Source organism: Apteryx mantelli, chromosome 18 (genome assembly GCF_036417845.1).
Source record: "Apteryx mantelli isolate bAptMan1 chromosome 18, bAptMan1.hap1, whole genome shotgun sequence".
NCBI classification, from domain to species: Eukaryota; Metazoa; Chordata; class Aves; order Apterygiformes; family Apterygidae; genus Apteryx; species Apteryx mantelli.
In genome coordinates this window covers 19,907,466-19,934,748 of record NC_089995.1, presented here as the reverse complement: position 1 = coordinate 19,934,748, position 27,283 = coordinate 19,907,466, and the positions used below count along the sequence as shown (strand labels likewise).

The 27,283-nt window shown below is 45.7% G+C and overlaps 3 protein-coding genes across 6 annotated transcripts; 1 reads left to right on the top strand and 2 right to left on the bottom strand.

The window, feature by feature from the left end:
- Positions 1-61: 61 nt before the first annotated feature.
- ZNFX1 (zinc finger NFX1-type containing 1) lies at positions 62-16,087 on the bottom strand. 3 transcript variants are annotated; one of them, XM_013958561.2, is made up of 13 exons: positions 15,907-16,087; positions 9,899-12,052; positions 8,956-9,087; positions 8,545-8,693; positions 8,180-8,323; positions 7,546-7,654; positions 7,095-7,333; positions 6,837-6,976; positions 6,352-6,506; positions 5,578-5,723; positions 5,130-5,240; positions 4,330-4,425; positions 62-2,568 (listed from the first exon to the last, which is right to left on the bottom strand). In XM_013958561.2, exons 1-13 carry the CDS (start codon positions 15,959-15,961, stop codon positions 136-138), a joined length of 6,063 nt encoding a protein of 2,020 aa, XP_013814015.1. In that variant the 5' UTR covers positions 15,962-16,087; the 3' UTR covers positions 62-135. The 3 variants fall into 3 exon arrangements, with proteins under 3 accessions (XP_013814015.1, XP_067163733.1, XP_067163734.1); XM_067307632.1 differs by lacking the exon at positions 5,130-5,240; XM_067307633.1 differs by lacking the exon at positions 8,956-9,087 and having other exon boundaries at positions 15,907-16,086.
- A 639-nt stretch (positions 16,088-16,726) lies between these two features.
- DDX27 (DEAD-box helicase 27) lies at positions 16,727-23,647 on the top strand. 2 transcript variants are annotated; one of them, XM_067307661.1, is made up of 21 exons: positions 16,727-16,821; positions 16,972-17,097; positions 17,187-17,246; positions 17,567-17,723; positions 18,095-18,141; positions 18,306-18,392; positions 18,661-18,766; positions 18,847-19,020; positions 19,334-19,484; positions 19,630-19,729; positions 19,840-19,981; positions 20,056-20,209; positions 20,322-20,403; positions 20,485-20,662; positions 20,824-20,930; positions 21,138-21,243; positions 21,350-21,444; positions 21,547-21,673; positions 21,948-22,032; positions 22,402-22,476; positions 23,054-23,647. In XM_067307661.1, exons 1-21 carry the CDS (start codon positions 16,732-16,734, stop codon positions 23,061-23,063), a joined length of 2,259 nt encoding a protein of 752 aa, XP_067163762.1. In that variant the 5' UTR covers positions 16,727-16,731; the 3' UTR covers positions 23,064-23,647. The 2 variants fall into 2 exon arrangements, with proteins under 2 accessions (XP_067163762.1, XP_067163761.1); XM_067307660.1 differs by lacking the exon at positions 23,054-23,647 and adding an exon at positions 22,752-23,026.
- Positions 23,648-23,863: 216 nt separating this feature from the next.
- SNRPB (small nuclear ribonucleoprotein polypeptides B and B1) lies at positions 23,864-26,800 on the bottom strand. Its single transcript, XM_067307666.1, has 7 exons — positions 26,699-26,800; positions 26,460-26,611; positions 25,711-25,822; positions 25,299-25,451; positions 24,755-24,893; positions 24,308-24,433; positions 23,864-24,053 (listed from the first exon to the last, which is right to left on the bottom strand). The coding sequence occupies exons 1-7, from the start codon at positions 26,699-26,701 to the stop codon at positions 24,016-24,018; spliced, it is 723 nt and encodes a 240-aa protein (XP_067163767.1). The 5' UTR covers positions 26,702-26,800; the 3' UTR covers positions 23,864-24,015.
- Between the last annotated feature and the right edge of the window lie 483 nt (positions 26,801-27,283).

Genomic DNA, 27,283 nt, shown 5'->3' with positions numbered 1-27,283 from the left:
AACGGCGCAGCCGCGCGCCACGCCCGCCGCGGAGCCCGGCCCGAGAGACGAGAGCCGCAGAGAACGTGGATACACTTTATTAGCTACAGGGGCGCCCGCGGAGGCGGCGCGGCGGCCCCGGCGGCGGGGGCACCGCTACAGCAGCCTGCGGAGCTCCTCGAAGTTGAGCAGGTTGTTGGCTGTATCGGACCAGGCCGCGTGTGTTGCCCCATCCATCTCGGGGGCCAGGCTGTTGGTGCTGTCCAGAGTGTGGTTTGTGCCCCCGATCGCTTCATGGCATTCGGGGCACCTGCTCCTCTCCATTGCACCCCCACACTCCCCAATCACATAGATATGCCCATTTTTGCACTTGAACCAGTGACCAGGTGAGCAGCCAACAGCACTGACAATCTGCACCCGCTCTGCTTCAGAGATCCCTAGCCCTGACACAGGCAGTGCCCTGCAGAGCCTCTCTAGTTTAGTCTTTACTACAGCCTCATCCTCATCTCTAAATTTCTTTGTCCCTTCCAGGATCTCACGCACACTAGCAATCTCTTCTGCAAGGGCTGGGGTGATCCTCCCGCTTGCACCTTTGCACCTTGCCAAGAGACTCAGCAAGTAGGTCAGTCTCTGAATCTCAACCTGCAGGTCAGAGAGCTCCTGCCCTGTAAAACTGAGGCGCGGCTTATCCAGCCACTTCTGGACTTCATCCAGCCGCTTCCTCAGTTCTTTCCTCTCACTTGCATCAATTTTGCTCATAGAATTGGTCAGATCAGCTAGACGTTCATAGAAGTTAAGCAGGTTCTCAATTAGTCCAATACTCTTTGTGGATAAAACAGAGACCCTTAGTTTATCTTCCAGCATAAGGTACTTAAGGGGTAGATTCCTCTGCAGAACAGCATTCCCTGCTAGTGCAGCCTGTAGGCTTTGTCTTCTAGATTCAATTTCCTGTACTGGGCCTTGGATTTTCTCTTTCACTCTCTCTATCTCATCCAGCCGCCTTTGCACAATGGTGCCATATCTTAAATTCTTTCTAATAGGTGTCTGACAGACAGGGCACACTTTCAGCTTGATGACATCATCATCTTCATCCATATAATGGTCAAGGCCTTGGGACTCAAAGACATGGCCACAGTCTTCAAGCTGTACAAATCGAGCATCTGGATCTTCCTCAAAGCCAAAAAAGATCTGGGTGACTTCTTCACGGTCACAGACAAGGCACTTCTGTGGGCAGGGCTCTCCACACAATCCAATACAAGGGTGTCCACAGTGCAGTAGTTTAGTGCACGGTACATTGCAACGAGGCCTATTGCATGGTTCAGAGCAAAGATTGGTACACTGGTAGTGCCGACATCGCCACTCACATGGCTCTGCACACGGAAAACAGCTCTCTCCACATTTCTTTTTACATCTGCTATGAATGCAGTGGTTCTGACAGTCCAGTTGACATGGAGGGCATTCGGTAGTACAAGGCTGCTGACACTTGTGGGAGCAGACTAAGAAGCGCTTGCAAGGCCTGTTACATGGCTTATGAAATCTTCCTTCAAAGCAGGTATGACAGGAACCTGGGCATACGTGACCACACTCTAGTGTGACAGAACACTTAGTTTTACATTCCACAGGCATCCCATGTTTCATCTCCTCAGTGATCCAGCACTTCACTTGCTGGATGTGGCCACATTTCAATGCAACTGTAACCAGCTCAGGACACGCTGTAGTGCATTCCTGCCCACAGAATTTGTTGCATGTGTGCCCACAGTTCAACTTTTTCTGACAAGGTTCTTGGCAAAAAAACTCAGTGTCTGGAGTAGAGCATGGCACCATCTGTTGGTGGCCACACTTAGAAATAGTTTTCTCTACTTTCACCATGCAGGGTCCACAGGGCTCATAACACAACTGCGGACAGCGATGCCCATCTGTACAAAGCACCTTTTGACAAGGCTTCAGGCACTGATACTCTTTGTGCTGTGTGTCATATGGGTGACATGCCCTTGTGCAAACATGTCCACAACTCAACCTAAATTCACAGGGACGACTACAGCCTCCTTCTGGGACTTTGCTGAAGTCTGCTGCTGCAGATACCAGTGTCTTGGTTTCTGGGTGGTTTTGGCAGCAAAGCATCAATGAGCGGCCAATGTGGCCTTTCTCCCGGAGGGTGTGAATGATCTTGCTCCAGAGAGGAACCTTGCCAAGCATTCTCATATTTCCGATACAATACAACCCTTTCTTAGCTCTGGATAATGCTACACATATCCGATTAGAGATCTGCAAGAACCCTGATCTCTCCTCTTTGTTGCTCCGCACAAGTGACAGCAGGATAATATCATTCTCTTCCCCCTGGTATTTATCCACAACATGAACCTTCACACCTGCAAAGGTCTTGGCTGGCATGAGCTTGCGCAGACAGGAAAGCTGCCCAGTATAGGTAGTGAGAATGGTGATCTGAGAAGGTAGATAATCCTGACACAAGAAATACTTGCACAATTCCACTACAAACTGGGCCTCATGCAGGTTCTGGTGGCTTTTCCCTTCCTGGATCTCTTGCTCAGGAAAGTCATGCTCCACAAAGAAGAGGTTAGATAAGACCCCCTGGAACAAAAGAAAAGAATCTCAGCAGCAGAATTCTCCCTTCCCACATCCCTGATTATCCCTTACTAAGAAGATTCTTTAGAAGAGGACTGCAATATGTGGTTACTGCATACTTAAAGTAATTGCCTCTTAGATTTCCATAGTATATTCATCAGAGGAGACTTTGAGCTGATTAGTGACATTTCCAGTAGTTACTCAGTAGTCAGGGGTTTAGTGAGTTGTCTGCTCACTTGTTTAAAACTTCCATTTGCCTTGGGTTAATGGGGACCTTCGTTTTTTTTTGCCTATTAACTGGAATTCTACCCACAAGGAATTCTTGGCCTGTTACACCAAAACATAGAGACTGCTTTTTTTCAGGAAAGAACACTTTTCATGAATCACATGCAGATCTCTGGCTTTCCAGCATGTCCATAGTTGCAATAACTGCTGTATAATTTAATTCAATGGTCACCTCTGTTGGTTACTGTACTAGTTAAGATGATGAAATTTTGATGGGTTTTGATATCTCAAGTTTGTTTTAAGGCCAAATAGGACCATAACATTCTCCAGAATAGCTTATCTCATAGGAGATCACAAAATTTTACCCTATTTCTCCTGACCTAAATAGCTATTTTTAACTAAGGCATCTTCTACAAAATACTTGATCTGGATTTGAAGATACCAAGAGGACACCTGCAACTTTCCTAGATAGCTTATTCCAGTAAATAAACATCCTCACTGTTAATTTTCTCCTGCCTGGCTTCAGCATTCTACTGTGGTTTTTAGCACCTTTCTCATCCAGTTAAAGAGCTTTCAACTAACAAGTACTGTCTTTTCATGAAGAGAGAGCTAAGTAGACTAAGCTACTGTAATCTTCTCTCTGTAACCACCTCTAATTCTTTGTCCCAGGGTATTCAGTTGTTTTGGTTCCAAGGATCCAAGACCTAGCTCGGACACAGCATTGCTGTGTAACCTTGGCTCAGAATTCCGAGGAAATTGTTGTGACAGAGAGCTGTGCAAAAGTCTGCAGAACAGGGCTATGCAAGATAGGATAGGTAAAATTACAGAGGTACGATTGTTACTAGTTCAAAGATAAAAGAAGATGAGCACTAACATGGAAAGGTATAAAATCATAACTGAAGTGGGGCAGGGAAATAAATATCAGAAAACAGGAAGTTGGTGGAAGATGGAAACTCAGCAATATTAAAGAAGCAGAGGCTGTGACCCTTCCTCTTCTGAATGATGCCTGCCTGACTTGCAAAGACACTTCAGGCATCTTATGGTGAGGCGAGCATACCAATGCTCAGCTTAATAAATCATTAAATCCTAGCTGTTGGTTGCACACATTAGCCAATAATGATTCATTTATACTTTTAAGCTGCATAGATCCTGTTTGCAGATCTTGTGTACAGGTAAAGGTGCCAAAACAAAGAACCCAAATAAGTCACATATCTTATGAGGAAGTTTCACAAATTATACTTTAAGTTTCATTTAAGATTTCTTCCTAGCTTTCAATCACACAAAATTCTTTTAGTCCCTCTTCCTTTTTTGACTGTTCTTTTAAAGTCATCAATACCAGATCCATTTACAATGCCCACAGTCACTAATGCCAGACAAAGTTACAAGTTATATGCCTAATTCTGCATCCCTTGCTTCCTTGATTTAAGTAGCAGTTTCATTAGCTGAACTTGATTTAAGAAGTTAAAATCCTTAAATATTATTCTACAGAAACTTGTTTTAGCCAGTAACAGAGGGAAAGTGCTTGGACTACTGAAAACTCACTTTTATGTTTTCATATTTCAGGACAGATGGATGGTTCTCCAGCTCCTGGTATATATGGGGGCTGAGAAGCCGGGCAATTTCGGGACGCATGCGGTGCTGAAACACAAAGCAGCTGTATATCAGTCTTGAGGAAGAAGCACCATATTTCCCTGCCAAGAATCTGTTGTTTCACTGTAAATACAGTGGCCAAATACAAGACAAGGGTGACTTTGCAGTAAGAATCAAGATGGGAACCCTCCCTCCAACAGCAATTATAAGGCGAGTGTTACCATAGTACCTCCATGAAAATCATTTGGCAAGGCTGTTGCAATAAGCATGCTGGTCTCAGTGCAAATCTAAGGAGAACAGGGTTCTACATAACAAAATCCAGCACCTCACCCTAACCACTACATGATCTCTTCTAGAGAATTTTAAATACAGGACTGCTGGAGGAAGAATCAACTTGTCCAGATACCAAAATATACAGTTGTAACACTTTAGGAGGAGGCAGCCTGAGAAGATTCGCGCTGCCATTCTCTCAGATGCCCCAATAAGCTGTGTTCGTAGCACTAAAAGGTGTAGGAACCACAGTGTTGCAGGCCACATTAGCGTATAACCAGTCAGCTAGGGTTAAAATGCCTGGAACAGCAGTATACTGTTTATGGCAGTTTGACAGCTCTTACCACTCTTCTCAGGATTAAATAGCACATCCTTTTCTTTTAGGCTGCTCTGTGAGCAGAAATACGAAATTAGACGTACTGTAAATTTAAACCAGGTAAAATGCAAATGCCATAAGAGAATGTTTGAGAACTGCTCCTCACTTGGTATTTCAGGCGGACAAAGGGGAAATTGACTTTCACCAGCCGTTCAAAGAGAGAGACTTCCAGATTGAAGTTCTTGGCCAGGTCATACACATTGGCACTAGGCTGCAGCTGAAAAAGAAGGGATAGGAGTCCACTTTTTAGCACTTCTCCTAGGCAATAGTAAGATTTTTTTCACTCATCACCTTTTCCCGCAACCCTGGTCCCCAGCAGAAAGGCAGAGACTGGATTTTTTGGAGAAGTGCTAAGTGTCAAGGTTAGGTACAGTCACAACTAAACTGGATTCAAGCGCATGTCACTTGTGATAGTTAAACTACAAGACAAGTCTCACGGGAGGCTTACTCCAGAACCACAGGAAACAGGGCCAATAACACCCGTGGAAACTGGGAAGCTGTAAGGCTTGGCAACCTTTCACATTTGGTGTTTGGTGAAAAGGTATAGATGTTACCTGCTGGTGATCACCGATGAGAATGAGATGCTGGCAAGCTTTACTCAGAGTAGTAATGGTGTGAGCCTCCAGCACCTCTGCTGCTTCTTCTACAATTACAATTCGTGGCTCCACTTTTTGTAAGATCTGACGGTATTTGGCAGCACCTGGGCAAGGAGAGAAGATAAGCTTTAGCAGAATATAATTACTTAATGAGAGAATTTTCAGGGTGGGGAGTTTCACGATATGTTATGTCCCAAAAGAGACTGAGGGTCTTCCCAAGATTCCACAATCCAAGTTTCATCCTTTTGGGCTTTGAAGCAGAACCATAGCAAGAATGGCTTCTATATGGAAGGAAAATTAGGGAAGGCATGTGGGACTGGAGTCCTATGCCTTGGCCTTTTCCTGACCTTCTCTTCAGAGGACACCTGCTCAACACATGGATCAACACACCTAAATAAACCCAAAATTGTCTCTCCAAAGGGTTGGATTACAAGACTCATGCAACCTGTGTTCACTAAAAGGTGATGTGGAGATAGCAGTGCTAATATCAACTGCGTTTAACTCAGACACGAGCAGTGGATCAAGAACAGAAACTGCTTACGCAGCTAACTGACAGCTTGTCTGTGATAGCCACATTTGCAAAGGGAGTCAGAGATTAAGAAGGCTTCAGATTAACGTGGAGTCTGGCCCAGGCTGTCAAGCAGCGCTGGATACTAATCTTTTGGCAGTGAGGTCCTTTTTACCATCACTGGATACAGTGGGATGCTGGTTTGTTCCCCAACTGCCACGTACCTGTAGTTGTCATCCCCACAACTTGAGCCTCTTTGAGAATGCAGAGATCTTCCTGCAGCCTCAGTTCTGCCAGCCTCTCTGCTGCTGCCTGGTACTGCTGTTCATGCTGCAGAATCCTCCGCCGAATAAAGCCCTGGTACATCTGCAGCCAGTGCCTGAGAAGGAAGTACCATTATCATGCACAGCAAGGTGAACAGGACAGTGATCTGAAAGTTTTGAGCAGAGTCAGTTCAAAACTTCCTGTGTGTCTCCTGGGCAAGAGAGGAATACCATCTATACTCAGTCCCCAACCCACAGAGCAGTGATGACAACACTGTCCTGCCAATATAGGCAAAGTGAGAACAAATATCTTACAGGGAGAAGCATGTTCAGGTAATGAACTGAACAGGTATGGACAGAAACACCTCAGATTGACGGAAGGAGCTTGCAAACTGAAAGTCCTAGGACACATTTGCTTTACAGACTCTGTAAAACTGTACTGTCACCTGTAAAGCCTCCAGCGGGAGCTCAGGTCAAGTTGCCACACATCCCGAATAGTCTTGGCCTCCAACTCTGTCATTGCACTCAGTTTACGGAGCTCAACTCTCATCTTCTGTTTCATTTTCTTCCTCTGAGCAGCAGTTATCTGCAGAACCATCCCCCCAAACAAGCAGTTATAGCACAAAGTTCCTTCTGTATTAGCATCCCCATGTTACTCCTTACAAACTCAGGCAGAGCCAGGGTATGCTAGCGCATGCAGTTACCTCCCACTGCATAGCCTTCTGCTGTGGTTGGGCTGTTCCTTCTTCTTGGTTCTCCAGCTTCATAGCCAGCAGCACACTGGCCAGTTCATGAACAGCCTCCTCCTTCCTCCTTCGAGGCTTTGCTGTCTCCTCATCCTCAATCACTCTGTCAGCTTGAATCAGGTCAGCCTCCTCTGGGATTTCCAACAGCTCCTCTTCTGCTTCAACTTCCTGCTCCTCTTCTCTTTGCTGCTGACCACCTGTGAAAGTCACTAGTTACATGCAGGCAGCCACAGCCACTCTGGCAGAATCACAATGCAGCAGTCAGACCACCATGTGGAAATTAAGGTTAATAATCTTTCCACTCCCTTACAGTATCATGTATCTTCAGTGTTTGTTAAGTAGCGGTGTCTTTTCTTTGGCATGCATGCATTGCTTGGGCAGACACACCTACAGAGGATGAGTTTCTTACCTGGATTCTCAGCCCCTAGGTTCTCAGCAGCACTCTGGGTGAAGACAGTTACACCAAGGCCCAACCACTCCAGAATCATTGAACCATTGTAGTAAAACTCCTCCTCATCCTAGTATAAAGAAAGTTAAATCAGCCAGATCTATTGCAGTTCAGAGTCTTAGAATAATGTCAAAGCAACAACCAGCAGCAGCATAAAATTAGGAAAAGTGCCCTGCGTGACATCCAGAGCTAGAAAGCCTGGGCAGGCTCAGATCTTCAGAAAAAGCATCCCTCTTTCCCTTCAGTTTAAGGGGCTTTCTTTTGGTCTCTTGTATTTTTACATTGATAAAGATCATTTGAAATCAGTGCAGTTTAAAGAAGCAAAATTTAAAGCTCCGGCCAAAAAAACAAAAGAAACAACCCTCCTCTCCCCCCTTCTCCCCCCCCCCCCAAAAAAAAAAAAAAAAACCCACAACATTTTTAGAGACTACAGTCAATTGGCATGGCTTGCCATTCACTTCCTCTCTTTCCTACTAGCTGAGTGAGGCTCAAAAAAGTGTGCTTGGGAACCTCAGTCTCATTTGCAGAAAGGGCATAGGAATACAGTAAACAGACACTGGGACTGCTTGACTCAGAAGAAAGGGACCTCTCTTACCAGACCACTCATCAGACTGTCCCAGTGCTGGGGGGCAATGCATGCTTCCAAGTGGCGCTCATGCAGCACTCCATATGTAGTGCACTCCAAGTGCTTTGCTCCTTCATGGAGCTCCTGCTCAGCCTGTTTCATCTGACTGGTTATCTACTCATAACAAAGAGAAGACAGGCATCATCATACTCAGATAAACAAAGTTCAGAAACAGCAGGACAAGAAACTGATAAAGTGAACAAGGACAGAAGGATTAAGAGGCTGACTTCAGTGTAAGACAAGGTGAAGGAGCATGTCTGGAGGAGGAAGTTTAGTTAGCTTGTCCAATGCACAGGCAACCCAGTTCCCTATGGTCTCTGGCAAACTGCACATACATTCACGTAGGCCCTGCGAAGATGCATTGGCAAGTTGCGTCGGAATTCACACTTCTTCCTCAGCTCCCTCAAGGTGAATTGTTTCAGGACCTCACTGCTGCTTCTTCCCCCAACACGCACCATCCCACTTTTTTGGAATGTGTATATTCCTGGGAATCAAACAGAAATATTAGTGCTGAAGAGCCAAGCTCTGTTTTCTGCAGCAGGTCAAGGGGTAGGGAGAGCAGCATTTGACTACAAGCTCTACACTGGATTGATCTGACAGCTTTCTTATTGTGTGTCAGTGGGGCTGGAGTCAGTAGCAAAAGCCATAAGGGCATGTTGTCATGTCCAGAAGTGGGACAGTTAGAGCAAAGAGCAAATACTATAATTTCTATCTCTTCCCCCTGCATATTTAGCAGACACTCTTACCTTCTAAGAACTGATCCAGTGCATGGTTAGTGTAACACACTACAAGGATGGGAGATTTCTGGACAGTGCTTTGCCACACATGCTCATTAGTCAAGAGAGCCTGAACAATCTTCAAACCCACATAGGTCTTCCCTGCAAAACAAGCTCAGAATCAGAAAAGGGTAATCCACCCTCTACAGGGTGCCTTGAAACACAGGAATCAAAACAAGATACAAGGTTTCCCTCTGGGCTGCAAATCTCACCTGTGCTAACCAAGATCTTACCCCAGAGGTAGCTAGGTTACAATATGTAAACAAAGTAGCATGTCACTGCTGCTATCCTTTCTGGGCTGTAACTGAGCAAGTCTGTTCTGCAAGAATGCTGCCTTTTGGTTAATAAACCGGGGTCAGACACTGGCTCCACATATGAGAGTCAGCTGTATATGAAACATTCAGATACCAGGAGAACAAAAGCAGTGGATGCTTGCTGAGTTCAGATACCACTTAGAATAGTTAAAATTCATCAACCTTCCCCACAATTGTGAGAGGGTTTACACGCGCCTGCAGTCACCATTGCAATGCTTTGTACACCTAGAGGACCAGAGCTGAACATTCCCAATATTCTAACATGCTATGAAGACTAATAGAGCAGTTGCTCAGCTAGAGACACCATGGTATCAAAGACAGTTGAAAACTTTTTCACCCTAAAACCTGGCCTGGGGTCTACCAGCAATTAGGTCAGTGATATGTAAGATCTTATCTGACTTAGAGGTATATATGGGTATTTGAGGATATTTTAACCTTCTTCCCCACAGCTCTCACTAATTGGGCTACTCAGGCATCCACTAGGCATGGGTCTGAAGTTTGGAGACACTGCTGCTGACTTTCTCAGAGTTAGTCTTCCTAACTGGGGGAGGCAAGTAGAATTTCTTAAATGATAGAGATCTAAAGCAAATGTTTCTCACCAGTCCCAGGAGGTCCTTGGATAATAGCCAGCTCCTTGGTGAGTGCAAGACTCAATGCCTGCATCTGAGATTCATCTAATCTCAAAGTTTCCATTGAAGGCCACTGGTTAGAATCTAGAACATTGACACTCTGCCTTCTCAAGCCATCAGGGTGCATGTCTTCATCTGTTGGAGAGTCTTCCATCAAGGGTGCAAAGTTGTAGGTAGTGCCCATTGTCAGGTATGTTGGCTCCTTCACATGTGCATCGCATTCCACAATGTACTTCTGGAATGGAATATCTTCTTCATGGATTTCCTGTAACCCTTCCAACACATGCCGATAGGCCTCAAAGTAGGCAGTTGTCTCTACCATAAGGAAGGAGTCTGAGGGCTGAACCTCTGCCAGCAGTGCCTGGCTCTGTGTATTAAAACATAGCTGCACAATCCCCTGGGCCAGATCTGCACTATCACGATTTGAGACAGTAGCAAAAAGACATGTTTCAAAGTGATCTTTAGACATGCAGACCAGGGATCCATACAGCAACCGTTTGGAATTCTGCCATCGTACAAACTTCAATGGCTTTGTGTCAAACTGGACCTTGTAAACGATACCAGATGAGGAGCAGAGGGGGGTAATAATACGTGTGTCAAAGTAGATCCTGATGTCATCAAATTTTTTCTTCCTCAAACCTTTGTCCTCAAAGCTCTGCAAAAGCTCCAGGATACCTTCCCTTAAAGGCCTTACAAAGTCTTCTCTCAGAAGCCGAAAATGAGTGTCAAGATAAATGCTGGTGCTCTCATATCTTCCAGAAACAATATTGGGGCGTAGAAAGGGTTTCTCATCATGATGTACCTCATTATATGTTGGATAAATGGTCATTGTACGATAGGTTTCTTCCTGACCATCAGCCTGAGGTTGCATAAGGGTATAGTTGTCAGCCCTTAGTGTGCCTTCACGTCTCTTCTCCTGCAGGTGCTGCACAAGCATCTGGACCTTTTTTAGATTCTTCTCTGTTTCTTCTGTGATGTCCACACCAGAAGCTCGCAGGGCATTTATGGATGCTGGCAAGACTGTCAAGAGAATAGAGGTGTTCTGTACAGAGCTGGCTGGGAAAATACTGATCAGGTCCTGAAGAAGTGAGATGATGTTACCAATATGCTCAGGGTACTGATGTCGTACAGCAGGGACTGCCTCAGTTATCATGTCAGACACATACTGCGGCAGGCAGATCTTGAGAAAGTTGGATTCCTTCACCACTCCAAGAAGCTGCTGGACACTCTGCCGATCCATTCGGGAACTGCATGCTTTTCGAAGCACCTGACAGATGAGCTGAAGGAAAGTAGGTTTCATAGATGTCTGGGAAAGAAGTTCCTTCAGACCCAAACTGGAAGCAAGCGTGATGACAACTTCGGAAGGGTCTTTCTGGAGGAGACTTTCTAGGAATTTGTAGCCAATCCTTTTGGTTTGCTGAGGCTGCTCACTAAGCTGGGCACCACCTGGGGTAGGGTTCTGGTGGAAACGAGGATTCTCCCCAGGTTGCATCCTCCTTCCTCTACCTTCATTTTCCTGCCCATTCCTCAGCCCTCTAGCTCCATCGTGGGCTTGTCCACTCTGATGCTTCCTTCCCCTATCCTCATTTTTTTGCTCATTCCAGGGCTCTCTGGCTCTCTCATGTGCTTGTCCACCCTGATACCTCTTCACCCTACCTTCATTTTCTTGCTCATTCCAGGGCTCTCTGGCTCTCTCATGTGTTTGTCCACCCTGATACCTCTTCACCCTACCTTCATTTTCTTGCTCATTCCAGGGTCTTCTGGCTCTCTCATGTGCTTGTCCACCCTGATACCTCTTCACCCTACCTTCATTTTCTTGCTCATTCCAGGACCCTCTGGCTCTCTCATGTGCTTGTCTGTCTTGATGCTTCCTTCCCCTTCCCTCATTCTCTTGTTCATTCCAGTGTCCTGTGGATCCACTGTTGGCCTGTCCACCTTGGTTTCTTCTTCCGTGATTGAAGAACCGTCCAGTACCACCAAAGTTCTCCTCTCTTTGCCCAGGTAGAAGAGGGTAATTACTAGCCTGGGGGTTTTCCCCAGCCTGAGCTGCTCTCTTGTGAGCCTGGCCTGACCCATTATTTACTCTATCCCTGCTTGTTTGTGTAAAGCGATGATTGGCATGCCCTACAAAGAAAAGATAAGGAAATACTTCTTAATTATAGTCAACCATATTAACTTGCCTCCCAACATAAAAGCTGAGTGTTTTGGCCAGGCAGTCAGCATATTTTGGACATCTTGCATCATGTGAAAAAGGAGAAGAAAAAGGAGAAGAAAAAGGAGAAGAAAAAGGAGAAGAAAAAGGAGAAGAAAAAGGAGAAGAAAAAGGAGAAGAAAAAGGAGAAGAAAAAGGAGAAGAAAAAGGAGAAGAAAAAGGAGAAGAAAAAGGAGAAGAAAAAGGAGAAGAAAAAGGAGAAGAAAAAGGAGAAGAAAAAGGAGAAGAAAAAGGAGAAGAAAAAGGAGAAGAAAAAGGAGAAGAAAAAGGAGAAGAAAAAGGAGAAGAAAAAGGAGAAGAAAAAGGAGAAGAAAAAGGAGAAGAAAAAGGAGAAGAAAAAGGAGAAGAAAAAGGAGAAGAAAAAGGAGAAGAAAAAGGAGAAGAAAAAGGAGAAGAAAAAGGAGAAGAAAAAGGAGAAGAAAAAGGAGAAGAAAAAGGAGAAGAAAAAGGAGAAGAAAAAGGAGAAGAAAAAGGAGAAGAAAAAGGAGAAGAAAAAGGAGAAGAAAAAGGAGAAGAAAAAGGAGAAGAAAAAGGAGAAGAAAAAGGAGAAGAAAAAGGAGAAGAAAAAGGAGAAGAAAAAGGAGAAGAAAAAGGAGAAGAAAAAGGAGAAGAAAAAGGAGAAGAAAAAGGAGAAGAAAAAGGAGAAGAAAAAGGAGAAGAAAAAGGAGAAGAAAAAGGAGAAGAAAAAGGAGAAGAAAAAGGAGAAGAAAAAGGAGAAGAAAAAGGAGAAGAAAAAGGAGAAGAAAAAGGAGAAGAAAAAGGAGAAGAAAAAGGAGAAGAAAAAGGAGAAGAAAAAGGAGAAGAAAAAGGAGAAGAAAAAGGAGAAGAAAAAGGAGAAGAAAAAGGAGAAGAAAAAGGAGAAGAAAAAGGAGAAGAAAAAGGAGAAGAAAAAGGAGAAGAAAAAGGAGAAGAAAAAGGAGAAGAAAAAGGAGAAGAAAAAGGAGAAGAAAAAGGAGAAGAAAAAGGAGAAGAAAAAGGAGAAGAAAAAGGAGAAGAAAAAGGAGAAGAAAAAGGAGAAGAAAAAGGAGAAGAAAAAGGAGAAGAAAAAGGAGAAGAAAAAGGAGAAGAAAAAGGAGAAGAAAAAGGAGAAGAAAAAGGAGAAGAAAAAGGAGAAGAAAAAGGAGAAGAAAAAGGAGAAGAAAAAGGAGAAGAAAAAGGAGAAGAAAAAGGAGAAGAAAAAGGAGAAGAAAAAGGAGAAGAAAAAGGAGAAGAAAAAGGAGAAGAAAAAGGAGAAGAAAAAGGAGAAGAAAAAGGAGAAGAAAAAGGAGAAGAAAAAGGAGAAGAAAAAGGAGAAGAAAAAGGAGAAGAAAAAGGAGAAGAAAAAGGAGAAGAAAAAGGAGAAGAAAAAGGAGAAGAAAAAGGAGAAGAAAAAGGAGAAGAAAAAGGAGAAGAAAAAGGAGAAGAAAAAGGAGAAGAAAAAGGAGAAGAAAAAGGAGAAGAAAAAGGAGAAGAAAAAGGAGAAGAAAAAGGAGAAGAAAAAGGAGAAGAAAAAGGAGAAGAAAAAGGAGAAGAAAAAGGAGAAGAAAAAGGAGAAGAAAAAGGAGAAGAAAAAGGAGAAGAAAAAGGAGAAGAAAAAGGAGAAGAAAAAGGAGAAGAAAAAGGAGAAGAAAAAGGAGAAGAAAAAGGAGAAGAAAAAGGAGAAGAAAAAGGAGAAGAAAAAGGAGAAGAAAAAGGAGAAGAAAAAGGAGAAGAAAAAGGAGAAGAAAAAGGAGAAGAAAAAGGAGAAGAAAAAGGAGAAGAAAAAGGAGAAGAAAAAGGAGAAGAAAAAGGAGAAGAAAAAGGAGAAGAAAAAGGAGAAGAAAAAGGAGAAGAAAAAGGAGAAGAAAAAGGAGAAGAAAAAGGAGAAGAAAAAGGAGAAGAAAAAGGAGAAGAAAAAGGAGAAGAAAAAGGAGAAGAAAAAGGAGAAGAAAAAGGAGAAGAAAAAGGAGAAGAAAAAGGAGAAGAAAAAGGAGAAGAAAAAGGAGAAGAAAAAGGAGAAGAAAAAGGAGAAGAAAAAGGAGAAGAAAAAGGAGAAGAAAAAGGAGAAGAAAAAGGAGAAGAAAAAGGAGAAGAAAAAGGAGAAGAAAAAGGAGAAGAAAAAGGAGAAGAAAAAGGAGAAGAAAAAGGAGAAGAAAAAGGAGAAGAAAAAGGAGAAGAAAAAGGAGAAGAAAAAGGAGAAGAAAAAGGAGAAGAAAAAGGAGAAGAAAAAGGAGAAGAAAAAGGAGAAGAAAAAGGAGAAGAAAAAGGAGAAGAAAAAGGAGAAGAAAAAGGAGAAGAAAAAGGAGAAGAAAAAGGAGAAGAAAAAGGAGAAGAAAAAGGAGAAGAAAAAGGAGAAGAAAAAGGAGAAGAAAAAGGAGAAGAAAAAGGAGAAGAAAAAGGAGAAGAAAAAGGAGAAGAAAAAGGAGAAGAAAAAGGAGAAGAAAAAGGAGAAGAAAAAGGAGAAGAAAAAGGAGAAGAAAAAGGAGAAGAAAAAGGAGAAGAAAAAGGAGAAGAAAAAGGAGAAGAAAAAGGAGAAGAAAAAGGAGAAGAAAAAGGAGAAGAAAAAGGAGAAGAAAAAGGAGAAGAAAAAGGAGAAGAAAAAGGAGAAGAAAAAGGAGAAGAAAAAGGAGAAGAAAAAGGAGAAGAAAAAGGAGAAGAAAAAGGAGAAGAAAAAGGAGAAGAAAAAGGAGAAGAAAAAGGAGAAGAAAAAGGAGAAGAAAAAGGAGAAGAAAAAGGAGAAGAAAAAGGAGAAGAAAAAGGAGAAGAAAAAGGAGAAGAAAAAGGAGAAGAAAAAGGAGAAGAAAAAGGAGAAGAAAAAGGAGAAGAAAAAGGAGAAGAAAAAGGAGAAGAAAAAGGAGAAGAAAAAGGAGAAGAAAAAGGAGAAGAAAAAGGAGAAGAAAAAGGAGAAGAAAAAGGAGAAGAAAAAGGAGAAGAAAAAGGAGAAGAAAAAGGAGAAGAAAAAGGAGAAGAAAAAGGAGAAGAAAAAGGAGAAGAAAAAGGAGAAGAAAAAGGAGAAGAAAAAGGAGAAGAAAAAGGAGAAGAAAAAGGAGAAGAAAAAGAAGAAGAAAAAGAAGAAGAAAAAGAAGAAGAAAAAGAAGAAGAAAAAGAAGAAGAAAAAGAAGAAGAAAAAGAAGAAGAAAAAGAAGAAGAAAAAGAAGAAGAAAAAGAAGAAGAAAAAGAAGAAAAAGAGCATTTCACACCCAGGCCTTTATGTTGGTGTTTCCTTGGTACCCTTTTTTCTGACCACACAGAGAAGAAGGGGGAAAAAAAAAAAAAAAAAAAAGAGCCATGCCTAGAGTTCATTTATGCTGTTAAGTCTTGAGGACACTAAGAAAATAACACCTTTTCTACAGTCCAGAAAGCAGAATTAAGAAAGACTGGAGAAGAATTTTCCTACACTGGACAAGACTTCCTCCAAAATTAGCTGTCATTTAAATAATGAAAAAAGTAGCAGCAGCTAGCTCCTTCTTTATATAGCACAGGTAAAAAACAGACCTTTTGAACAAAGCCTGACCCCTCACAATATCAGAGAGCACACGCTGTATAGTCTTTATCAAGTCCTCAACTGAATACTCAGAGAAGCACTGAATACTAGCAGAACAAATTAGTAAAGAGATTGTTGCAACATATCATCACTTTAAGGGCCCCGACCAGAATTTGGGGGGCAAATAAGGAAATGCAAGAACTTATACATCAGAGGAAATTATACTGCACGTACACAGGCAAGGAAAGAATGGGTCACACTGTAGCACATCATTCCCCAGCTCCTCTGTGACTCGCTGCCCTGCATCAACCGCACAGCTCTTACCTCTTTCGCCAGGTCGGGACTGCCAAGAACGAGGCTCCTGCCCGGCGCCATCCATCGCTCAGGGCCCCGGTGCTGCCTCCGCCGGGGCCCCGCGGCTGCCCGGGGCGAGAGCGCTGCTCTGTGCTCCGGGCCTGAACCGCACCTGCGCCGCGAGAAGAAAACCGGCGCCGTCGTGCTCGGAGCTCACCCCTGTCCCCGGCGCGCTGCCGCGGCCGCCGGCAGAGCCCCGGGCCTGCTCCGCCGCAAGTGCCGACAGCTCCGGCGCCGACGGAGCCGCCCCCGCCCTAAGTTTCGCTTTCCAGTTCCCGGCGCGGCCGCGCCCAGCCGCGCCGCCCCCGCCCGGCGGGGCGGCGCCGAGACCCCGGCCCCGAACGAGGCGGGCGAGCGGCGCCCCGCGCTCCCCAGGGCGCCCTCCGGGCACAGGGCACGGCGCCAGCGGCCGGCAGCCCTGCCGGCGGCCTCCGGACCCCGTCCCCGGCTGCCAGCGCCGCGCCCCGGGACTGACCCGGGGCCCCCGGCCGGCAGCACAGGCGATACCCCCGATGCCGGCTCTCTTCCCTCTCCCCCCGCTCCTCCAGTGCCGGCGCCACGGCGGCCCCACCTGCCGACCCTGCCCCGCGGGCCGCACGCCCCCCGCCGCTTTCGGTTTCCTTTCCGCCTTAGGGGCGGTGGGCGGGGCGGGGCGAGGCAGGGCTGCTCGGGGGCCGCCATCGCCCCGCCCACCAGCCTCCGGCCCGAGCTGCTCCGCGCACGCGCCGATGCCCCGCGACCATGTGTTTCGGCGTGCAACTTCTGTGACGCCACTTCCGGGGCGCGGCGGTAGCCATGCTGCAGAGCCTGGGCCTGGTGGGGACCATCGCGGAGGGGGACGCGGCGCCCGAGGACCCCGAGTCCGGGGACTCTGAGGATGAGCAGGTGCGGCCGGGTCGGGTCGGGTCGGGTCGCGCGGGGCCCGGCGCCCGACCGGGTCGCGCCGCGCCGCGCGAGAGGCTGGGCCGGGCTGACCTGTTCGGTTCAGTGCGGCCTGCCCGGTCCGCGGTCGCTGCTCACTGGGTGTCGCTGCAGGAGCCGAGCCGTGTTGGGCTGCGAGGCCTCCCCCACGGGGACTTCAGCGCCGCATTCGTCTTCGGTGAGGCAGAGGCAGGCGGAGAGGGCGCCTGGGCGGCGGCGCTGCGCCAGCTCCGCGGCAAGGTGAGGCCCAGGGGCCGGGAGTAGGGCCGCTGTGCCCCGCGCTCTTCTGGGCTTCTCTTATGGCTTCTCTCTCCTGATTTCTTGCTTAGAGAACAGCCACGACACTGGATGAGAAGATTGAGAAAGTGAGACAGAAGAGGAAGATCCAGGTCAGGGACATTCTCCTAGTGCTTCTCATTACTGAAAAAACAGTATGGGTTTGGCTTTCCATAGCTTCCCCTTTCAGAGGCACAGGCTCTGAAAGCATCCTGAGTGCTAGTGCCCAAGCCACAGCTCATCACCTTGACTGGGTTTGCAGACACACCTGCTGGGTTGCTGAGCTCCTGAAAATGCAGAATTGCTTATGCTTAAGGTTTTGCAAACCCATGCATTTGTGAATGGGCTCATAATTAAAAAAAAAAAAATCTCACAAAGGGTTGATGTTTCTTTTTTATTCTTTTTAAACCATTCATTTCATATCTCATCCTAGGAAAAAGAAGCTAAACAAGCAAAAGTGAAGGAGGAAGATGCAGAGACTGAGGATAATCAAACCAAAGAGAGAGAGTGCGAAAATTTCAATAGGGAGGAGGAAGAGGATGTGGAATCCCAGAACTCATTAGATGATGAAAGTATCTTCACTAAAGCAGGTATTAGCAGTACACAGAGAGGTGTCAGGAGCAAGGATCTGACAGACTATTGGCTCAGTGGAGAGAAGTCTCCAGTGAGACCTTGGTGGGAGTGAGTAAGAATCTCTTAATTTGTGTTGTCATGTCCACACACCTCTGTGGTGCTACTTCTGATCATGATCAAGCTTATTCTGAATTGTAGCCATAGTACTTTATTCAGAGTTGGCTCTGAGGGAAGACATTTGCTTGGCATTTTACTCTGTTGCGTGTCTGGTATTAGTTTCTGAGGCCTCTCCATCAATGACTCATTAAGAGCAAAAAGGACAAGAAGAGAGCAGACACCATATCTTGTAAAGCATTTAGCTGTGCTTATTTTTTCTCTTTTTCTGCAGATACTCTCAAAGTGAAGGAACGGAAGAGACGGAAAAACAGAGAAGTAGTAAGTGTTGGACAGAATGACACTAGATCATTCTCCAGCATTTCATCTTAAGTAATTTTACTTTGGTTAACAAACTGTAGGTCACTGAGCAGCCCAGAAGGCTTTGATCATGTGTTGTGTTGTTGGCTGTGTTGTTTCAGTTTTGTTGTTGTTGCTGTTTCTAGGAAGCAGAGAGCTTTTTTGAAGATGCTTCTCAATATGATGATAACTTGTCATTCCAGGACATGAATCTTTCACGACCTTTGTTAAAGGTATTTAGCTGTTTTACTTACTACATAAGTTACTGTAGAAAATGTACAGCTTCTCCCCCACCAATCAGAACTGTCAAATTCTTCCTCTCTTTGCAGCCTCTCTGAACAGGAAATGTGAGGTAGGGGATGGTATGATAGTTAGCCTTTTAGGAGCTGTTATTTCAAAATCATAGAAACTGTTCTTTGATCTGCAATATATGCCAATGCTATCTTGAGTGAGACTTGTCTTTTTTATATAAAGAGTTTAACTGCTCTATCTCCGGTGTAGGCAATCACAGCTCTTGGCTTCAAGCAACCAACCCCAGTTCAGAAGGCTTGTATCCCGGTGGGCCTTCTGGGGAAGGATATTTGTGCCTGTGCTGCTACTGGGACAGGTAGGAATTGAGCAGGAGACAGGAAACATGGAGAATTAACTATTCACAGTAGCTTGGTAATTCTTCATTTTCTTCTGTAGGTAAAACAGCTGCCTTCATCCTGCCTGTACTTGAACGCCTGATTTATAAACCTCGTCAGGCTCCAATAACACGAGTATTGGTTCTAGTGCCAACTCGAGAACTGGGTATTCAGGTGCACTCTGTTACAAAACAGCTGGCACAGTTCAGCAACATCACAACTTGCCTTGCTGTAGGTGAGTATTAAGTTGCTTACATAAACCATACATCTCACCGCAAACTGTTGTACAGCACTTGGAACCCTGTGCTTTAATACTGGAGGCTCTATGGTTATTGCAGGCATGCTTTTAATAGGTGTGCTATAGTTTCAATTCTCATTTTCTAATACTGTGCAATTCTGTTTTCTCTTCTGATAAAGAGAAGGTGGTCATTTCTAATTGTGAATGTGGTATTAATTGGAATTGTTTCCCAGTCTTCAGAGTATTTGGGTCAATGTACTCTATTACATCCTGCTCAGGGAGTCAGTGGTCCATGTTCACTCTCTTTCAGGTGGCCTGGATGTGAAGACTCAGGAAGCAGCTCTACGCTCTGGGCCAGACATTCTTATTGCCACTCCGGGGCGGCTGATCGATCATCTCCACAACTGCCCCTCTTTCCACCTGAGCAGTATTGAAGTGCTGATTTTGGATGAAGCAGATAGGTAAGCTGGGCAGAACAGTAATGAAAAATGAAGTGGTAGCTTCCTGCTCTCCTTTCCCCAGGGTATAGGGCAGTGTTTATTGCCCTAAGTAATGGGTCTTGGCTAGAAACAGTTTGAGCTGCCTTGCCGTGTTTCTCTTGTGTAGGATGCTGGATGAATACTTTGAGGAGCAGATGAAGGAAATAATCAGGTTATGCTCTAAACACCGTCAGACAATGCTCTTCTCTGCCACAATGACAGAGGAGGTAAGGCATGCTGCTGGGAAGCATATTCAGGCAGAAAGCTGAATAGAAGATTGTCTAGTAAATCTCTTACCTGAGAGTACACGGACATTTTTCCTTACCTGTTTTGGTAGGTGAAAGATTTGGCTTCCGTTTCTCTGAAAAATCCCATCCGGATTTTTGTGAACAGCAACACAGATGTTGCCCCTTTCCTGCGGCAGGAATTTATTCGGATCCGACCCAACCGAGAGGGGGACCGTGAGGCCATTGTCTCAGGTGAGTGATGAGCAAGGAAAAGTTGGACTTGGTAGGTAACTATGAAGCAGGCTGCTGATAGGATTTTCTTTCAGCTCTGCTGACACGAACCTTCCCTGATCACGTGATGCTTTTCACCCAGACCAAGAAGCAAGCTCACCGTATGCACATCCTGCTTGGGCTGATGGGTCTACGGGTTGGGGAGCTTCATGGGAACCTCTCTCAGGCACAGCGGCTGGAGGCACTCAGGTATTACCAAGCTTAGTGAGTACTCATAGGAAAAAAGAAGTTACAAGTTGGAAGTTTTGGGCAGAAGCGAATTGCTGCATTCATTGCTGATGTATTTGCTATCTCTGCTCAGGCGCTTTAAGGATGAGCAAATTGATATTCTGGTAGCTACAGATGTGGCTGCACGAGGACTTGACATTGAAGGTGTCAAAACGGTGAGTATTTGCAGTGCTGAGCCTTTTCATGAGCTTTGGAACCTTTAACATTTTGCTACTAACACTGTGTTTCTTTCATAGGTAATCAATTTTACCATGCCCAACACCATCAAACACTATGTGCATCGGGTGGGGCGGACAGCAAGAGCTGGCAGGGCTGGTCGATCAGTTTCACTTGTGGGTGAGGAAGAGCGCAAGATGCTAAAGGATATTGTGAAAACTGCCAAAACACCAGTGAAAGCCAGAATTCTTCCACAAGGTATGCACTCTACTGGGGTGGAAAAGAGGTGGGAGGCAGGCAGGGAATGTCATGGTACAGAAGAGGGACACTAATGTGTCAGAATAACAAAGAGGTGCTGAATTGCAGGATGGACATTGTGTGGGCTGCTTCTCACACTGTTTGTGCTGGATTTTTTTCAGATGTCATACTAAAATTCCGAGAGAAGATTGAGAATCTAGAGAAAGATGTCTATGCAGTTCTGTGCTTGGAGTGTGAGGAGCGTGAGATGCAGCAGTCAGAAGCCCAGGTGAGTTGTTGGTTTGGTGGTGTGTATGTGTGGGTGGGTATGGGTTTTTTTTGTTTGTTTTTGTTTGTTTTTTTAAGATGTTGATCTGGAGTGGATGGAGTGCTTAAGAAGGTTACTCTAAATGTACTTAACTTAATTACTGTAGAAAGGGAAGAGGTAGATTTTTCCTTAGCAACCGTGAACATACTTTTGCCTGAATCTTCTCAGATCAATAGAGCAAAGAAGCAGCTGGAGACAGGAAAACAGGAGACTATGAGTGAGGGTTTGGAGCGAAGCTGGTTCCAGACCCGTGAGGAGAGGAAAAAAGAGAAATGTGAGTCATGAGGCTGCTAGCCATTTTAAATTCCATAGCAACTGGATTCTACTCTGTTTTTTAAGATATTCTTCTTTATCCCATGTTTTCCTCTGTTTTTGTCCAGTGGCTAAAGCCCTGCAGGAGTTTGACCTAGCATTACGAGGGAAAAAGAAAAGAAAAAAGTTTATGCAGGATACACAGAAAAAAGTCCAAATGACAGTGAGTAGATTTATGGACAAGTGGGATGCTGGGGTGGATTGTCCTAGCTTACACTCGGCAAAAGCTCACATCACTTCATACTTGCATTTTAACATTTTCCAGCCAGAGGAGCGGTCACAGTTTGAAATCTTAAAAGCTCAAATGTATGCTGAGCGGATGGCAAAAAGGAATCGCCGAGCAAAGCGAGCCCGAGCCCTGCCAGAAGAGGAACCAGCAGCAGCAGCAGCAGGTAGGGGAAGACTTTAGTTTTACAGCTGACTGCCCTATGTCAGTTACTTTGTTACATATAGGTGAGGTAAGCTAATTTATGTAGTGGTAGGCACTACTTGTGTTGAAGGAATGGCTGCTGGTGCCAGTCAGGCTTTTGTTGCACAGAGTCATTGTTTTTCCTGCTGGTTACACTGATTGTAGTGGTCAAGGCTACTGCGCTCTAGTAAACAGGATAATGCTATGGCCGCCTCCTTACAGCCAAGGTTCTGACTGTTGTCTCTGTTTTGTGTTAGGCCCCAAGCGGAAGGCAAAGCTGTCTGTGTTTGATGAAGAGCTTACCAACACAAGCAGGAAGGCCCTGAAGCAGTATCGTGCAGGGTAATACATCTTAATAGCAATGGATTTTCTGGGGATACTTTGATCCTGGGGGGAAGGGAGAATCATGTCCTCTAGTTATCTCATGGGCAGAGCAGAGTATCTTGCAAGAAGTACCTGTGGCATGGTAAAAACAGTTTTCGTTAGCCCTTTCTGATGTCAGAAGCATGTCTGGAATAGCAAGCCACTCCTTTTGGCTAAGGTTAGATCAGTACCAGACAAATACTGAATCCTAACACCTGAACAAAAACCACCTGCTACTCTTTGTCCCTGTGAATAGTAGGAGGGTCAGAGCTAGATCAGCTGAGTGATGTACTTCAGTGACTTTTATCTAACTGTTATTTTTTTCTTTTTTTCCTCCCTCTTACAAAGTCCATCATTTGAAGATCGGAAACGCTTGGGTATAGCCCAGCGCAGGAAAGGTGGAAACTTCAAATCTAAGTCCAGGTACAACTCTCAACTTCTTTATTCAAGAATTATTCCTGCTTTCTCTTTCCTTTTACCCTGCTTGTTTAAAGGGCTCTTGCCAAAAGGTTTTCAATCGTGCTGCAGCAGCTCGCCCTACTACTGCAGGTCTGATGCTTGGGGCAGTCAAGGATCCTGCCTTTTAAAAGCATGTTCCTAGGCTTCTGCTTGGGAGGCATTTTCTAGAAAATCTGTTCAATGCTGTTCTGTATCTATCAGCTATGATGGAACATGATTTCAGGAACTTTCTCTTTCAGGTACAAGAGAAAATAAGAACTGTTTTGCTAAGTGGATAACTTGAACAATGCATGTATTCCAGACACACTCTGCAGGGGCCTGGATTTCTTTATACTGTGAGGTGATAACTTCAGTGAAATTGAACAGTGGTGTTTTTTTTTTTTTAATTCTGGAATAGCTTTGGGATGTTCTGGGCTGTTCATAAATACCTAGTGAAGACCCATATGTAAAATATGTTAAAACTACATCTTTAGCAACCTGTGCAATAAAGGATTGTGGGTTGTTTTTTTTTTGATCTTGGTGTTGTTTTTTTTCCCCCCAGTATTTTATAGGATTCCTAGAGCAACTGAGAGCTGGGATGCATTACATCTTTCTGTCTACTCATGTAAATGAAGCTGCTGTCCCAAGGCAAAAATTGGATAATACTTTACTGCTTTACCCTTGTACTGTTGTGATCCATATTACTTAATATGGCTGAAAAGGATTTGTACAGTTCAGAACCTATTTCTGAAGTGGAGAAAGAAAAATTCTGATGCAATGATCACACTGTTTAGAAGTACTTAATCATCTCAAAGGGGGAGAGGCAGACAGCTTCCTCCTGCCTGAAATGAAAGCAGCTATAGATGATGCGGCAAGAATCTAAGCCTGCAGCCAGAATAGAGGCTGCTTTACAGTATTGTATGCAATTAATGACAGGTTTGCTTATCCTGGCATATATATTCTTAAACCAAAAGCAGTACAATTCCACTTATGAAGAACAGGCTGGCTTGAATACAATCGCTATTCTTAATGTAAGTAGCATTGTACTTGCTCTGCATAAGGCAGGGAAAAGTAGTCTGATTAGTAACCTCTAATTAATTTCATAACCATGCTAGACTTAATTTCTCCAGATAAATAAAATTTACTATCTTCACCATTCTTACAGATTATCTTTTATCTGCCACTTGCTAACTTTCATTAAGGTGTATCAGTTCCTATAAAGGACACAGGTCAATAAAGAGCTGGTTTGTTAACTTCTGAGTGGCCTATACAAAGTAGAGCCTTTCCCTTCAAATCTGCCCTTTTATGTGATAGAATTGCAGTACTGAAAAGTAACAGTTGCATCCCTGAAAGACAGCAGCACAACAGGGACTTCATGTATAAGGTTTTCCAACTTTATTAAAAAGGGCAAGCTTTACAAGCAGTGAATAGAAAATATACATAACAATGCTCGGACAGGTGGTACTGCTCAGTATATTCCCTTAAGCAGTCTTCTCACAGTTCACAGGTACATTATAGAACATCCTATGGCCTCGGTGGGCGCATGCCAGGTGGAGGGGGTCCTGGGAGTAAAGAAAATGAGTTGAATATTAAATATTCAGCTTGAATATTGAAGAGGACAAAGGCAAAGCAAAGCTAAACCAGGAAGACTTTTTTCCCAGTGCTCAAAGTGGCCTAGAGGTGGTGTTGGGGCACAGGCATCTACAGACAACTAGTGCAGCTAGAGAGCCATTGAAGCCTATCATGCTTCAAATGTATCTTACCTAGTGTTATGGCTTTTTACAGCTTCTATGCATTTAAAATAACTTCTGCTCACCTCTCATTCCTGGGGGTGGCGGTCTCATGCCTGGTGGAGGCATTCCCATAGGAGCACCACGGCCAGGTGGCATTCCCATTGGTGGGCCCATAGGCGGTCTCATGCCTGGAGGAGGTCCCATCATTCCTTAAGACAAAGAAAGAACAAGTCTCAAACTGTTAGACAGTGGGCTACACCTGTAACAGACAAGACAGCCTCAACAAGGAATGCATCTGGCTTTGCTAAAAGACAAAGCCTTCACCATGCTGCTTGCTTTCTGTTTCTTTCTATTTCCTAGATTTTGTATACAAATCCAGCTCCATATTAAAGGCATGAGCTGGATTTCAGAATAATCCTGCTCAACACCAACTCTTCATCAGAATCAGATCACCAGATCAGTTCTTCATCACCAATGCAGCCAAATATTACGGGCCCTTTGCTGTCCCAGTCATATAAAGTACTTCCTACCTGGAGGAGGTGCTCCTCTACTCATGGGTGGGGGAGGACCCCCACGTCCTGGTGTGTACTGAGTTGGGGCTCCTGCTATGCTAGCAGTGGCTGCTGCAGCAGCAGCAGCAACTGTTCCACGGCCTTGAGGTGTCATCACCTATGAACAAAAAACCCCAACAACTTGTTCACAGAGAAACACTACATCTGCTTTACATTATCAACAAAACAAATAAGCAAGATTTACTTATTCCTTCAGAAAACTATGTTGCTCCCTTCTTAACACATTAGATAATGCTACAAACCTATAATACAATTTCCCAAATACCACTTGAATTCTGTCCAGGAAGCTGTACTTTTCAAGCCTCTTCTTTCAGCATATAAGCTACAGAGTTCCTATGTGAGCTAGTATCAAAAAAGCCTCACTTGTCTCAAACGCTCTGAAATCAGAATCCGAGATTGCATTTGTTTCACTCCATCAACTTCTTGCATCATATTGGCACCAAGAGGCAAAAGTCACCCCAGAATATATCAGTCAAGTCCTTTTTAGTGGGCTGCATCTCACCTGCTGGGATGGTCCTCCAACTCCTCTGACGGGGCCAGCTAATCCTGCTGGAGCCTGTGGCATGGGTGCACCAGCTGGTACTCCTCTCCCAGCTGCTCTCCCAACTCCAGGTCCTCCAGCAGCTCCAGCAAGAGGTACCCGGGCAATTCCGGTCTGAAAACAGACAACACCCCCTGCTCAAAAAAACAATTAGCCAAGTCTCCAGGTCCTAGGGGTCCTCACAGCCCTCCTTTGTCCAGTGATTCCAAGACAGCGAACAGACTGGAACTTCCTACAGTGAAATTCATTGGATTCAGATTCACAACAGTATCTGGAAGTCTAGAACAATGCTGTAGTAACAGTCTCCTGCAAGGGAACAAAGTTATCAGACACCCTTTCCCTTTCTCTTTAGTTTTGTGCTCATTCTCCTTACATCTTTTGGAGGTGGCCCTTCAACTGTCATGGACACCAGGTTTTCTCCTCGTAGCAACACTAGACCAAGGACCCTTTTCTCTTCCCGTTCTGGCTGTTTTGAATTCTTAGGTCTAATGAGAAAAAAAAAAAAATTACAAGACAGAAGAAAAAGTTTCATATTGCTCTTCAAACCTGTGATAGAATGTTTGGCCAGACTACAGAACCTGCTATAAAAAAAAACACATTTTTATATGCCCCAAACTAAGAACATAGAGAAGTCCAAACGCAAGATTACTGTCTCCGTGAAATTTCTTCCATAATGCTTAGCTGTTACACCAACTAGCTTAGCATCATCTAAAAGTATGTTTTGGCTATTAGGCAACAATTGAAACAAAAGTGAAATAGTACTTTGGAAAGGAAAGATGAAATAAGAACAAAACATTTTCCCCTTAACCTTACTAATACTGGGTTTTGAAACATAAGGCTGAAATCATCACTATATTTCCGCAAAAACTCGCAATGGATGTCCACCCTAAATACTGCGTGCTGGTCCCCTAGTTCAGGATGGGCCTCACAGAATCAGAGCAGGGGGCAAAGGGCCTCGGGGCGCCCCAGGCACGAGCACCTCACCACGGGGGCGCTGGGAGGTCCAGGGGCCTCCCGGGGCTGCGGCGGCCGGGAAGGGCAGGCCGCGCCCGTTGCCCCCTTTCGCGGGCGGCGGGCCCGGCCCCGCGGCGCACCGCGCTCCCCCGCGACCGCGCCGCTCACTTGATCTTGCGGAACTCGTCGCAGTCGCAGAGGATGAGGTTCATGTGCTTGTCGAAGGCCTTGAAGGTGCCGATGAAGACGCGCCCGTCCTGCAGGATACACCGCATGCGGTAGTCGATGTGCTGCAGCATCTTGCTGCTCTTTCCCACCGTCTGGAAGAGAACCACCGTTACATCGCGGAGCGGGCCCGCCACGCTCCCGCACCCGCCAGGGCCGGCGCCGGAGCCGCCCGCGCTCACCATGGCTGCAGCTCCTGGCGCCCGCTCCTTCCCGCCGCCGCTCGCCTCGCGAACACCGCCGCCTGCGCCGGAAGTGCCCTCAGCACGACCCCACTTCCGCCCGCGGCTGCCTCGCGCTGCCCGCGCACGGACCCTTCCGGCGCAGGTCGGACGTACTTCCGGCGGGGCGCGGGCCTGGGCGGTGCCGGCAGACGGGCTCTGGCGGGCTGCGATGCGCAGTGCCGGCCGCGGGGCTGTCGCTCGTGGAGGGGCGAGCACCGCGGTCTCGAGATGCGACGGCGGAGAACGGAGCGGGCGCGGCCCCCGTGGGGCGGGACACGCCACCTCGCGTGGAGATGCCCCGGGGCGGCGGCCCCGCCCGGCCCTTCGGCAGCTGCGGCTCCAAGGAGGAGCCGAGCGCCGGCGCGGGCGGAGCTGCCGGCGCCGCGGTGCCCGGGCCGGGACAGGATCGGAGGGGCGATCGCTGCGCAGGGGCGCCCGGGCAGGAAGGCAGCTCTGGCCGGAGCAGCACTCGGGTGGCCAGAGGTGCTCTGTAGCAGTGACCACAAGGCATTTTGTTTTGATAGAACAAAAAGCAAAACAGCC

What these genes read in the sequence shown, in the direction of transcription:
- ZNFX1 (XM_013958561.2), bottom strand. Translation starts at nt 15,961, where the DNA reads ATGGATGGCGCCGGGCAGGAGCCTCGTTCTTGGCAGTCCCGACCTGGC. An exon ending in AGAAGGCTATGCAGTGGGAG is followed by an intron (nt 6,977 to 7,094) that starts GTAACTGCATGC and finishes ATGGTTCTGCAG; the next exon opens with ATAACTGCTGCTCAGAGGAA. An exon ending in TCATCGGTGATCACCAGCAG is followed by an intron (nt 5,241 to 5,577) that starts GTAACATCTATA and finishes CTTCTTTTTCAG; the next exon opens with CTGCAGCCTAGTGCCAATGT.
- SNRPB (XM_067307666.1), bottom strand. An exon ending in TTGGAGGACCATCCCAGCAG is followed by an intron (nt 24,894 to 25,298) that starts GTGAGATGCAGC and finishes TTTTGTTCATAG; the next exon opens with GTGATGACACCTCAAGGCCG. An exon ending in TAGAGGAGCACCTCCTCCAG is followed by an intron (nt 24,434 to 24,754) that starts GTAGGAAGTACT and finishes CTTTGTCTTAAG; the next exon opens with GAATGATGGGACCTCCTCCA.
- DDX27 (XM_067307660.1), top strand. Translation starts at nt 16,732, where the DNA reads ATGCTGCAGAGCCTGGGCCTGGTGGGGACCATCGCGGAGGGGGACGCG. An exon ending in ATTTTGGATGAAGCAGATAG is followed by an intron (nt 19,485 to 19,629) that starts GTAAGCTGGGCA and finishes TCTCTTGTGTAG; the next exon opens with GATGCTGGATGAATACTTTG. An exon ending in CCGTGAGGCCATTGTCTCAG is followed by an intron (nt 19,982 to 20,055) that starts GTGAGTGATGAG and finishes ATTTTCTTTCAG; the next exon opens with CTCTGCTGACACGAACCTTC.